This window comes from Pezoporus wallicus, unplaced genomic scaffold (assembly GCF_028554395.1).
Source record: "Pezoporus wallicus isolate ANWC-B61680 ecotype Strahan unplaced genomic scaffold, APGP_CSIRO_Pwel_v1 contig_3181, whole genome shotgun sequence".
Classification (NCBI taxonomy): domain Eukaryota; kingdom Metazoa; phylum Chordata; class Aves; order Psittaciformes; family Psittacidae; genus Pezoporus; species Pezoporus wallicus.
This window is the reverse complement of record NW_026641700.1, coordinates 6,546,095-6,559,899: the sequence shown is the minus strand read 5'-3', so window position 1 is coordinate 6,559,899 and position 13,805 is coordinate 6,546,095. Positions and strand designations below refer to the sequence as shown.

Genomic DNA, 13,805 nt, shown 5'->3' with positions numbered 1-13,805 from the left:
GAACTCTTTTCCAGTGAAGGTGTCACTGGGTGCATTCGGAACACGATGCTGCATACCAGCTTGTTCTGACCTATGTGAGTGGGGGCACATGCAAATAGCACTCTTTCCAAGTCTCCTCAATATATACATACAACATCTGGACCTTAAGTAACCTCATGAATTTTGTGCTATGTAAACTTTGCATGTAAGCATTTAAGTAGTTGATAACTATGTTAAATATAACTTAGTTACAAAAAAAAAGCCCACTTACAAGAGACATTTGTAAATTTATGGAAGTTGCTGGATGCATTTCGTTAATAAAAAGTTTATCTACTTCCAAAAAATTAACACTAACAAGAGTTTTAATGCCAAACATGAATAGTTAATCAAACACTAAATGGATAAAGCATCTCATATTGAAATGTTAATCTCTAACCTGATGTAGGCCTACTCAGTCTAGTTTTCTAGTGTATTTCTGGCACAGATTTTGGGACAACATTAAGAACCCTACCTAAAATACATCATCTTTCATCAGAATTTAATTTTAAAGCAAAATGACTGCACATAACTGTCATAATACCCTCCACAAATGATATTTACTCAATAACCCACTACACAGCAGCTGGGATTAAAAACTCTGTTCCCAATGAATTACTGAATTAGGACATAACCAAAAAATTACAGTAATTTTTCCTATTGTTAATTTTTCACAGAAATATGTTACATATTTTATATAAGACACAAATATTTCATATACAACACTGTCAGATTTAATCTTTAAAAACATAAAAAAATGCAAAAAAAGTTTCATTTGGCAAGTCTGAAGGCAGAACATACACAAAATTCACAGCTCAAATGTTCCTAAGGAGAAAGACTTTAGTACAAAGTATGCCACTTACTTTCCATCTGTGTCTGATGCAGCTGCATAGTGCAGAGGTGTACAACCCCTCTCATCAAGGTCATTCACACTAGCTCCAGATCCCACAAGGGCAAACAGGCACTGATAATTACAATTGGCAGCAGCATAATGGAGTGGAGTTCTTTAGTACACATTTAAATAAAAAGTACAATGGTAAATAACAGCAAAATAATATTAAAGAGACAGAAAAAGCAAAATAAAATGAAACTTAAATCCTCCTCATTTTCTAACAAGTATTTGTGGTGAAGAATGCATATTAAACAATGGGGCCATTCTATAATGCAAAACAACCACTAGGGGTTCTATATGACAGCCAAAATATGCACAAACTTTGTTTTAAGGGAAGCTCTATATGAGTTTTCTTGTGCAAACATACAGAGGAAAATCAAGTTTACATTAGAAATATTCTTTACAGTTAAGTAATTTCAAGCCACGTGGAAAAAATATGGACAAATCCAAGAACTGCAGAGTAACTAAACAAGGTCAAAAGAAAACAACTGACAAGTTTCTGACAAACAGATCGGAATTTTGTTTGAGGCAAGCATATTTATTTTTAACTACAGCAATATGTCTGTTATGTTAGTAAAGAAAACTTCTAAAAATATGCCTTGTCTACTTAAAAAAAAAAACACAATTAAAAATTAGTACTTCTGTATATTCTCAGTGAAAACTTATTCCAGCTTCAAATACATAAACAAGCCTCTAAATAAACCACTCTGGATAAAATTTAAAAACCACTAAGGTGACTCACAATTCCATTTTCTATTTTTAAAAAGAGATTGCTACTATATCTCAATTTTGAGGAGAAAGTCAAGCACTTTAAAGAGTTCTCTTCCCTCTCCCTTTAAACTACTTCTCCCTATTTCTTTCCAGTTTTGACTATTTTATTTTTTTTCCTTTCCTGAAATAATTGTTCTATGTAACATGCACGTTAAATAAAAAAAAAATAAACCAACAAAAAAGCAACTTTCAATGACATCAGTTGTGACAGATCATCATTCCTTTCTCGGGAAAGGATGGAAGTGGAATTTAAAGCAAAATACATCATTGACTCCATAACATTCTCCTCAAATCCTATTCCTGCCATTCACATCCAGGAAAGTCACATTTTCCATGATGTGATGTGAGATTTTACACAAGTACTGATCATGCCATCTAAACTAAAATATTCCTATACTAAAAATAGAAATTAATGTCATTCCAAAGACGGCAGAGCATGAACGAGGAAACAAAAAGGAATGGATATAATGAAAGGAAAAGGTGAAGCAGTTGTAATAAAATAATGGATTTTTTAAATAAAAAAGCCTAGAAATATAAACAGATTTATAGATTTGACTTACAAATTACTTGGAAAACATCACTAATGTCCTTAGATGAGAGCAATTTAAATTCATTAGATCCACGTTATAAGCAAAAGAGGCTCAAAAAATATTACAGTCTAATACGGAACTCGGTCTTTATAAACAAGACTAAACACCTACTTAATACAACACAGTAAACAAAGTATGTTTGTAACTTTTGGTAACATATGCTGAAGCATAATTTATTAGACTTGCCCTTATAGAAATATGCTACTTCTGTAATACTTTTAACAGTCCTTAGCAATATACAAATCTAGAAAGTCTTACCTCCCAAATCTGTCCTTTTTGTTGAAGTCTGCACCAGTATTAAGTAGAAGATTTAGGCACTCCAAATTCCTATTAAATTAATGCAATATTACTTCTGATTGCAAATCTTTTTTTTTTCCTTAATAGTGGCCTCTGCAAACATCAGAACTGCTACACATACACATCTCATATGTTGGTTTTAATGGAACTGAACTATTGTATGAACATTTTGAGAAATATATTTTTCTATGTAAAATAGATTTCAGAATTGCAGGGCCAGATCAGGAAAGAGGATAAATTCTATTGATATCAAAAGGCATGCATAAAGCACAGAAATACTAACCTAATTCAACAGACATGTAAATTCTTTAAAGCAAACAAATAATAATACCTGCATATCACATGCTTTTTGCCTACCAGGATTCCAGCACAGATACAAGTTTTCACTATACAGTTAAGGCCAAATAGAAGTTGCAACATAAATATTTCACTTTTCAGTATAATTTGTTTTCAATTCAATACAGTCATTATAATACGTGTACCATACTTCTTATAGTTTAAACACTACCTTAATAACTTTTCTAAACTGGAGATGAATGAGCAAATGTGTCACAAATTATGTGGGTTTATATGAAAAGATAGCATTTTACCCATAATCATTTGCAACAAGGGTGTTATCTAGCAAGTACTTTTTGACTTGGAATGATTACTTAACAGTATTACTTAAACAACATTGAAACAGAAAAATGAAAATAGCAATATCATGGAGTTCTTGTGTCCCACAAAGTGTATCATGAAATTTATTACCCAATTCTTCCAGGCAATTTTGAGTAGCTGCTATAGAAAACCTACAATACAATAACAATAATCAATATGGATCACAACTCAAGTGATGAGCAAGTAGTTCTGACTACTTCAGCCACCTAAACTCTGGAATTTAATTATGGCTTTTAATTTAGTTAGAATGATCTTTTGTTTAAGGATTTGGTAAAAGCATATTTCCCAAAGTTGCTGCTTTCCACCTCATGCCCTAGGGTGATCTTAGCTGGGCATGCCATCTTTGAATGTTGTAAATTCTAAAAATTCCATTAATCCTCAAGCATAAACCTAAGGTAAGGCTTGGACACTGCACTCCAGTAATTACTTATTGAGCAGAATATTTATTATACTGTTTGTAGATAGACTCCATCTTGAAATTATTTTAAAGTTTACATAAATTCCAAGAGAAGAGGGCAGGAAAAGCACAGAGAGGAAATAAGAAAAAAACAACGGGAATGATCAGCAATTGAAAAGAAGAATGCTAAATATGAAAGCATGAATGCTTTTTTTACATACCCTCCAGCTGCAGCTGCATGAAGGCAAGTCCTGCCAAAGTCATCTGGTGTGTCAATGTCAAAACCTACAAATCCAGTATTTTGTAAAATGGTTATGTAAGACCACCTTTGACAAAGCTGTACTCATCTACCCTTAAGAGAAATGCTTGCTCAGCAAGCTTAACAACTCCTTGCAGAAAAGCACTTATGCACTGAAAATTTACTTCATTTGCAACACATCCTTGCTATTCACAGTATTCTGAAAAACAGGCATTCAAGTAAAACTAAAAGGGCTAAAATAAAACACAAGTAGCTGCACTGAGGCAAGAGACTATATTCCTTATTATCCTATTTGCCTCCTAATATTTCTGTGTAAATTAGTATTGAATATAAAATACATGAAGCACTATGAAAATTTAAGAATATGCTAGAATTTGTCAGTGTTATGCTGAGATTTATTTATTTATTTAATGGGGAGTTTCAGCATTACTAAATCCAGAAGCTACTTCCATTTCATCTTTGAGTTTAGCTCTTTAGTCCCAGAGAAAAAATTTTGTTAAGCTGGAACAAAGGCTGTAAATAGTAATTACTCATAGAGAAACCATTCAGAGAACACTGTAGCCTTCTCTTCCCCAACTGTGTGAACTATATAACTTCAAATTTAAGATCACAAAATTTAACCCTGCAATTCCATATCTAACCATGTATTTTGACATGAAGATTGCTATTTCAGTCAGGTTTAAAAGCTACATTTTTGGTTTGAGAAAACTACTGTATTCTCCTAAGAGTCTTGCTTTTATGTAACAAAACTTACTCATTAAATCTCCAATTTTAGTACTTTTGCCTGGGAATGCAATTATTTTTTTTTTAAAGGATTGTTCAACAACGATAAGTAATCAGTAACATAGGATGTGTTATTCAAGACTCTTTTCCTACTCTATATCCCCCCAGACGTGGGTTTTGTATGCGCTACTCGGTTCTACTCCCATTTCAAAAGGCAGTGATATACAGCAAACAATTTATGATTTGAAGAGTAGTCTTTGATGCCTTTCCACATCCCTAGGTTACTTGTCTAGCACCACTAACTACTTAAATGTCATTCAGTACTGGGACAGGGCAGAGTGACATTTGTTGGGGGTTTATTTATTTATTTATTAAATTATTATTTTTTTTTTAATTTAAGGTCTGCACATGAATATTACTGAATTTAAAAATCAGAGATTCTTGATTTACATAAATGAGACTCCTCCTCCCAAAACTTAAAGAGCACACTGCCTGCAGACCAATCACCACACCAACAGCATGTAATAAGCTGTTAACAGAATCTAAGTCTTTCCAGTCTGAAGGCTGAACGTACTCTTTAAGCCCTTTCTCCTCCAGTAAGTTTGCTCAACTCATGTAAAAATCACAGAAACCACTTGCAAGTCTTTCACAGGGCTTCCTTTGCCATACTGAATCTTCAGTAAGGGCACAGCCAGCACAGCACCGTGTGCAGAAAGGAGAAAGAGCCAGAGTATTCCTCACTTTAAACACATCCAATTGAAATACTGTAAACTACAGGACAGTTCTTCCCTGAAGCAAATCCTTGCAAGTTTGTCCATGATGCAGCAGTGAAATAAAAAGCCTTACCAGTGGTAGTTTTAGTTATACTTCTTTAGTTCTTCTCCCAGGCTTTCCTAGCAGACAATATAAAGCTGGGGAAGGAAGTGCTTTCTCTTCCTTCTCCCCAACACTGTGTCCCCCACTTTTCTTTTTTCAAAACACATTAAGTGCCTTCAGTTTAATGTACAACCATTTAGTTTATTTTTATTCTTCTGTTCCTGATGTTTCCACACAGACACAGACTTTCTCAGAACTGCAGTGCTTCTAAGAGCTCAGAAATCACATCATAGCAGACTCTAGACAACAAGGGAAGTAATAACCTTGCAACTCTCTCAACTTCAGGGAGGAATCAAACAATGAAAACAAAGCAAAGTTCAGGTTAGATTCAACTAACAACAAACCACCAATGCGATGTTTTTTTAATGTAGCAGTCCAGTCTTCAAAGCTACTAGGCATCAAGTGCAGGAACAGACTAACCAGTATTAAACTAAAAACATCAAGGAATGGAAGTAGAAGATGCTCCATGAAGTCATTTAACAGAACATTAGTCTCTGTCCTTGAAGTTCAATTCTGGTCTGAACCAGTTATCACACCTCTATGCCCAACTTAAAACACACAGACACAACAAACTATAAATATTTTTATCTATTACTAAATTAAGACCTAATTAAAAGCTATTCTATGGAATAAAAAGTATAGTACAAAGCAGCTGTAAGATTTAAAAAGAGTATCCTACCTGATGAGAGAAGCTTTCTGCAGCAGTCTGAAAATCCACTTAATGCTGCCAAATGGAGAGGAAACATTCCATGTATACCCCGCCTAAGATACACCATAATCAGGTATCACAGTTTCATTACAATTAAAACAAAACAAACACAATTGTGTCCCAAAGTGCACATGCATGGTTTGTTCAGCAAACCACTTAATTAGAATACCGAGCCTTAGGAAAATTTCACATATTAAACACTTTCTTCTAAGCTAGCAGGACGCATTAACTCGGTACAACAGCCTATTAAAACTTTCAGAGCTTTTATTTCACATTTAGAGGAAAATCCATTTCTCTTTCCTTTTGTACAAATTCCAATGTACTGAGTAGCTACTTAAAAGTACAGTACAGGCTAACACACAAAGTATTTCCTATTTCAAGTTGAAGATGATATTAAAAACAACATACTAGTCTTGTTAATCTAATAAATACATTTCTAAATTCTATCAGCTTGCATTCATGTCAGTAAAGTTACCTACTTTGCAGTGTCAGCACCACTTGTAATCAGAGTGTTGATTAATAGCTCATGGCCGTATCTAGCTGCTATGTGCAAAGGAGTATTTCCATTCTTATCTTCACAGTCTATTTCAGCTCCTACAATAGAAAGTAATTACTAAGTAGGCATACAGATACTTTTGGCACAAAAATAGAATCATAGCGCTGATGATGTTTTGCATTAACAACTGTCCATGAATGAGTACTTTGGATTTAAAAGTCTATACAGATTTCAGTGGCATTTAGTAATAATAAGCCCCCCCTTTTTACCATTTTGAATGATGGTTTGGGATCTGGAAAATCTACCATGGATTGCTGTCATGTGCAAAGGTGTTTTCCCGTCTTTACTCTGGAAAAGAAGAAAATGTCCATGTTTACTTATGGCTAGTAATAGCCACAAAACTTCTGCAAGACACACTGGCAGTGACAAGTCAGCATGACATAGCAAGCTGCTCTTACTCACTCTTCTAGCTGTGAGTGACAACTCAGTGTTGCCCACTCACGGTTATGCCTTTGTGATAATCGCTCTCAAGAGGATGATGACAGCGCACAACTTTAGCAACAAACCTATATCCAATTCTGCTCCTGCCCAAGTCTAAAACAAAACAGTGATTCTTTGTCTCTTTTTAGAAAATAGGTGTATTTACTATAGAGGTTTACACATTAGAAGACATCACATTAAAAAGATCATGTGTTTCATGGAATTTTCTGTGAAATCATATTTGTAAGCAATTTATCATAAACCACAAGTAATCCTAGGGTAGAACTATTCAACCACAGTTGGTACTACACATTTGACAGATATATCAAATGTGCACTTAAGTCATTTTATTCAGGAAAGATATCATTTAGATAGGCCAACAGTAAGGCAGAAGGTAATTTCAATTTTTAACAGCAAAATCACAATGCACTTAGGAAACCATTTTTCTTTCCCCCTTGTTATTATTACCTGAGGAGTACTTCCCCTACACCCACTTTATCACAGGTAATGGGAAAACGCAAACATGACCCTCACAAAAAACAAAAGCAGTCTTGGGTGTACACGGATGCCACATCATAAAATTTTAAACGTTGGCTTTGAAGAATATGACATGAACATATGCATTAAAATATCAGACATTGTGGACATGTGCAAAAGCGTCTTCCCATCTTTACTTTTCCTTTGGAACCAAATGACAAAGCTTCTATGGATGTGTTCATGAAAGTTTACTGGAGACCCTTTTAGGCAGAGTTGGATGTGGAATTGTCAGTTGTGCCACTGCATACACCACCTAGAACAATGCAATTATGGGAAAAGTTGTATCCTCAGACCTAGACTGAAAGAAATAAAACACCTAATAATGAAAGCCAAGTTATCTCCAGATGTTCTAGCTACCAGATTTCTTTGACCATAAGGAAACCAAAAGACACGTCCACATATCCACAGCAGATGCAAAGAAACACAGAAAATGGGGCTGAAATCCACTTGAGAAACAAAATAATAGCCCAGTTCCTATCAGCAGAGGCCTGAAGGCCAAATAAACACATCATAAGTGACAACCTCCCCAAGCAATCTCAATGCTCCGATTTTCTTACAAAGAGAATTCTCTTCTTATGTCTACCTTTCATCTTTCTCCCCACGCTTTAGTTCTGCCCTCCTTATCCAACCATTAATATTCTCTGTGTCAAATTTTTTCCCCTCCTTTAAAGCATTTTTTTTTTTTTTTTTTTACAAATCTGGCATCTCTTTCCCTTACTTTTCTCCTTTAAGATGAAGGATTAATTAAAAGGAAAATAATCATATATGCTCAGTTAGAGTGAGTGACTAAAAGTGGCTTGGGTGACTCATGTTCTGAACTTTAAAAGGGAAAACTCTAAGAAAGTAAGGAAATAAATTAGTGAAGTAATTATAGACAGAAGAAATTAAGAGCTCAGATAAAGCAGCCTGCAATCTCACTGGCTCAGATATGCTAAACCTGTATCTCAAAGGAAGGCCGATGAAGAGTAAGATAGAGCAGAAGAAAGTAGTTATCTCATTAATCTCATTAATAAAGTATCTGTCATTAATAAAGTAGCACATTAATAAAGTACCTTAGAAGGACATAAAAATAACAGTATTAGAAACTAAGGAGTGTGCCAGTCAAGTGAGAACCCTTGCAATACAACTTGAGTAAGATCTTGCAAAGGACAGCAAAATAAGCCAAAAAATAGTTTTCTAGTTGTAAATTAAAACCACAGTACAGTCAGTAATGGATTTTTAGATTCACTTCACTCAAATTTACTTACAAATGCACTTAACGTAGATTTCTAAGACATTGGGTTTGATTATCCACAGTGCCTCTTTGTAGTCTAACAGTCTCCAGTTCCTTTACTACCAAGGAATAACATAACACACAACTGTCTATCAATGTATAAACATAGAACAGGCATAAAATTATATGGTGATAATTTCCCTGTTGAAACTAAACTGCTAGGCATAGGATTGCATTCAGAATTCTGTTCTTAGACTTCACTATGGAAGGATATACAGAATCAGATCCAGTAGCCAGAGTTCTTCAAGCAAGAAACAGGAAGGCTCTATTTATTGAACAAAGCAACATTTCCTGAGACGCCAGAAGGCTGGACCGCATAAGCAAGGAGGTATCTTCAGAACTACCTTCAAGTTCTTATTTTTTTATGCCTGTATGGTCTACCTAAATATTACATTAACTAATAAGTCTGATTTATGAGATCAGATAGAATCAGAGCACATGACGGAATAGCCATGGGCTAATGATAACTTCTGTTGTCTTCACTGAAACTCAATTAAGTGCAGTAATAGGAAAGAGATCACCTAAGTCTCCTCTATCACTAGAGAAAACATATCCACAAAACACTTAGGATCATACGAAATTTGCTTAGAACGGTAACTGCTGTTAGAAAAATTAACACACGGGACAAGGTGTTTTATCAAGTGATTACTTGGATATTAACTGTACTCACACTACTGAGCTTTACAGAGGTTCAAGGGGAAATGTGGGTCTATCCTGTCACAGCATTCCTCCAAGTGAAATCTCCCCCGGCAACAATTCTTATGTTCTACTATCACCAAAGGAAGTAAAATACTTTTTTCTATTTAGGTCACTGAATTTTCAAGCAGCAAAGGGGCCCATAAAATAATTAATACTGTCCCATTACAAACTCATTTCAACGTGCTCTTCCATGCATGGAAATCCTGAACAGTGAGGAGAGTGCTGCAGTAATGAGCAGTACTTAACGGGATACACTGTTCTACAGCACTACATGGACACTGACAAGACTTCAAGTATGAAATTATGTCCTCTGTCTACAGAGGTGATAAAAAGCATATAATATATTTCTACTGTTCCATTATCTTTTGATACATATTCCCTTCCTGAGATGAGGTCCCCATCCACGGATATGCACAAACACCATCCATCTGCCATCAAGGGTAAGATGGCAGACATTTCCCTTTTGCTCTCCCCCAACTATGTCATTCACAGCAGAAAGTGCTCTAATAGTACTGTCTAGTCTACACCTAAATTATCATCCATTCCCTACTTCATTACCTCTAAAACCCACAAAAACAGTTGCACAACGGAGGGAATTACTGCATCAAATCACACAAGCAACATATTTATGATGGAAAATAAATCTTTCAATGATTTTAAGAACTACTTTGAACTTCAGCCTTAGTATCTGTAAACTGAAAAGATTTGGTTTCAATAAATACTTAGTGAGAATGCTCTAAAAGCATCCCATTTTAAACCTACAATTATTCTTAGCTATACAACATATTCTAATTCAATTTCCCCTTTCTATTTTTAGGGAATGTTTTTCTGATTAAATCCAAGATTTATCCTTAAAAGCCCTTCCAAGGAAGCAGAAGTTGACTTGGAAACAGTTTTAGTTTGCCTCAGTTCTTGCACTTTTCAACTGTGCAAGTGGTAAGTTTTCATATACAAAGTAAGGCTGTTCACAAAAAACAAATTCACAGGCCAAACGCAGCCATACTGGTATAAATCTACAGAAACGCTCGTAAAAGAATTACAATGGAGACACACGTTGGTGCAGAAACATGGAATAAATGCTGTTTTCAAGCTGTAATTGCTTAAAATCCCTACATGACACTACTTGATTCTGTCACCTGAGAGTAAGCTTAAGAGAAAGCCTGGGTTTACCCATAGTAGATCTTCCAACGATTTCTTCAGCATTACACAAACTGACAAATCTATACTTTGAATCACGTAACTTCAAACTGAATGGAACAGAAAGCAGCAATGTATCTCTCTGATGTTAAAACACCTTTTGTCACCTCCAAATAAAAATACACCCACATTACAAACTTCAAAGAATTTGGGAAATTTGCCAGTCACTTTGAAGGTATTAGCCATTCTTCACACAATTTCTAAGGTTACTTTGTGTTCTGACTAGACTGAGTCAGTAACTACAGTGTATACTATACATAAGATTCTTATTTTAAGTTCAAACATAAAAGATAATAGTAATTTTATCGGTGTTCTATTATCCTAATAGAATCTTGGAAGTTTTTGGTTTTCATTCCTAACCTACAATTAAGGTGTATTTGAACATGAACAGCCAGAAAAACCATCGTTACTTGCTGTACATCTTTCTAAGATGAAGTCCTCCCCACTTCTACATCAGAAATACGTACAATGTCTTGAACCCTTGCAACCCAGTACACAGGCAAACAGTAATGCTTTACTTGGAAATATTACACTTTTGTTCTTATCTGTGTAAGTAACATACATATATAATTATGGCTTGAGGCCATTTCCTCTTGTCCTATCACTTGTTTCTTGGGAGCAGAGACCAGCCACCTCCTGGCTCCATCCTTCTTTCAGGTAGCTGTTGAGAACGGTTAAGATCCCCCCTGAGCCCTCTCTTCTCCAGGCTAAACACCCACAGTTCCCTCAGCCGTTCCCCATCACACCTGTGCTCCAGACCCTTCACCATCTTTGTTGCCCTTCTCTGGCCCTGCTCCGGCACCTCAATGTCTTTCTTGCAGTGAGAGGCCCAGAACTGAACACAGGGTTTGAGGTGCAGCCTCACCAGTGCTCAGTACAGGGGGATGATCACTGCCCTCATCCTGCTGCCGCAGTACTGGTGATGCAGGCCAGGATGCTGTTGGCCTTGGCTGCCTGGGCACAAGCTGGCTCATGTTCAGCTGCCCATTAATCAGCACCCCCAGGACCTTTTCCACTGAGCAGCTTTCCAATCGCTCTTCCCCAAGCCTGGAGTGTCGCCTGCTGTTCTTATGAAGGAGAAGAGAAACCTTGTGATACATTGGTGTTTCATAATGAACAACATACAGAACAAGCTAGGCAAGTGTTCCTATTTCTTCTTTATTGCCAAGAAAGGGGACGGCTTTTGAAACTGAAAATTCTTGTAACATTCAGATGTGCAAAGAGCAATTGAAGCACAGCTGTTCGAAGCTCACAGGAAGAAACACCTCCAGCTTGGGGGTGAGGTGATCACAGCCTGTACCTCCATCTGAGGGAGGGGGCAGAGGGAGGCCGCCATGCAGAAAGATCATGAGGAGAGACAAGGGGGGGCCATGAGGGAAGATCATGAGAGGAGAGCAGGGGTGGCCATGAGGGGAGACTGTGAAGGGAGAGAAGGGGTGGCCATGAGGAGTAAGGGAAGATTGTGAGGGGAGAGAAGGGGTGGCCATGAGGGGTGATTGTGAAGGAAGATAAGGGGCGGCCATGAGGAGAGATTGTGAAGGAAGAGAAGGGGCGGCCATGAGGGGAGATCATAAGGGGAGAGGAAGGATGGCCATGAGGTGTGGGCATGAGGGGAGACTGTGAAAGGAGACAAGAGGCAGCTGTGGGGGAAGATCATGAGGGGAGAGGAAGGGTGGCCATGAAGGGCGAGGGGAGATCTTGAGGAGAGACCAGGGGTGGCATTGAGGGGTGAGGGGCAGTCATGAGGGAAGATTATGAGAGGAGATCACTGGGGGAGAGCACAAGTAGCCACGGGGTGTGAGGGTTGACCATGAAGGGAGATCTTGAGGGGGTATGAGGGGTGGCCATGAGGGGTAGGGGTGGCACCTATACATTGTGGGACACTATGGGGAGCAGATGAGGGGTGGCTGTGAGTGGAGATTATGAGGCAGCCATGACGTAAGATCTCAAGGGGAGATCAGTTTGCCCTCAGTGACATGGTTTAGGGGTGGGCTTGGCAGTCATGGAGTAATGACTGGACTTGATGATCTTAAAGGTCTTTTTCAACCTAGTTGATTCTATGATTCTGTATCCAGTCTGGGACATTTTACAGAGCAGAAAGCGTGCAACAAAAATAAATGGACTGTGACCTGTGTATTTTAGGACAAGCTGACAATAAACCCTATAGCACAGCTCCTTATTTCTCCAGGGCACTTTGGTGGTGAATTTTTCCACAACTGAATTTTAGAATGTTTTCATTAAATGAGCTGAATGCTTAAATAGAAGTGAGCAGTAACATACATCTAATTTTTTTTCCACATTAAATATGTCCTTTTAAAATCACTCCCAAATTTTCAATGAGCTACTGATTTTGAACTAACAATAAGTATAAAATTGTATTTTAGAATTAGTTAACTGAAAATCAGTTATCAGTGTGAATATCTTATATGGAGTGAGCCACACACCCTGTGATTTTTAACAGAAAGATTAGCTATTCTAATATTCACCTCTTATACGGATTGTGCTGAAATTCAGGCCTAACTACTGAACAGACTTATTTATTTCAGAAACTAAAGGATAAATTATTCTCTTCCTACCGCATGTGGGCAACAGAATTATAAAAGGAATACCTGGACTCTTCATGCCATGTACCCATTTCCCACTTACTCCAGAGCCTGAAACCTCTCAAGACACCAGACACTATCACTGAGTATTTCTGAATATAGTTAAATTTTTATTACTGGAGTAAAAATCAACTTAATACAAAACAGGACCTCCTCTCTCACATCTCAAGATCTTACCCTACACACTAGAGAACATAACAGAAGATACAGGTTCTGGTTTGCTTTTATATGTATGTGGATTAGAAATTCTTCCCACACTAAGACTGATTCTAAGAAATATTCTGCAGCCAAAGACTTGTGACCAAGCAGAGATGTAAAGCACACATTGACTCTA

At 36.9% G+C, this 13,805-nt stretch overlaps 2 protein-coding genes across 7 annotated transcripts in view; one reads left to right on the top strand and one right to left on the bottom strand.

The window, feature by feature from the left end:
• The window catches only part of ANKRD28 (ankyrin repeat domain 28), a 116,567-nt gene that overhangs the window by 19,895 nt on the left and 82,867 nt on the right, over positions 1-13,805 (bottom strand). For all 4 annotated transcript variants that reach the window (XR_008974298.1, XM_057424904.1, XM_057424905.1 and 1 more), the window contains exons 9-14: positions 6,952-7,030; positions 6,666-6,780; positions 6,157-6,239; positions 3,841-3,904; positions 2,527-2,595; positions 879-1,019 (exon numbers count right to left, since the gene is read on the bottom strand). Coding sequence is in view for 3 of the 4 variants with exons in the window: in XM_057424904.1 (XP_057280887.1) it covers positions 879-1,019; positions 2,527-2,595; positions 3,841-3,904; positions 6,157-6,239; positions 6,666-6,780; positions 6,952-7,030 (551 nt within the window). In the remaining variant the exon portion in view is untranslated. The remainder of the gene's footprint in view (positions 1-878; positions 1,020-2,526; positions 2,596-3,840; positions 3,905-6,156; positions 6,240-6,665; positions 6,781-6,951; positions 7,031-13,805) is intronic.
• The window catches only part of WIPF3 (WAS/WASL interacting protein family member 3), a 302,270-nt gene that overhangs the window by 237,873 nt on the left and 50,592 nt on the right, over positions 1-13,805 (top strand). The window lies entirely within an intron of this gene.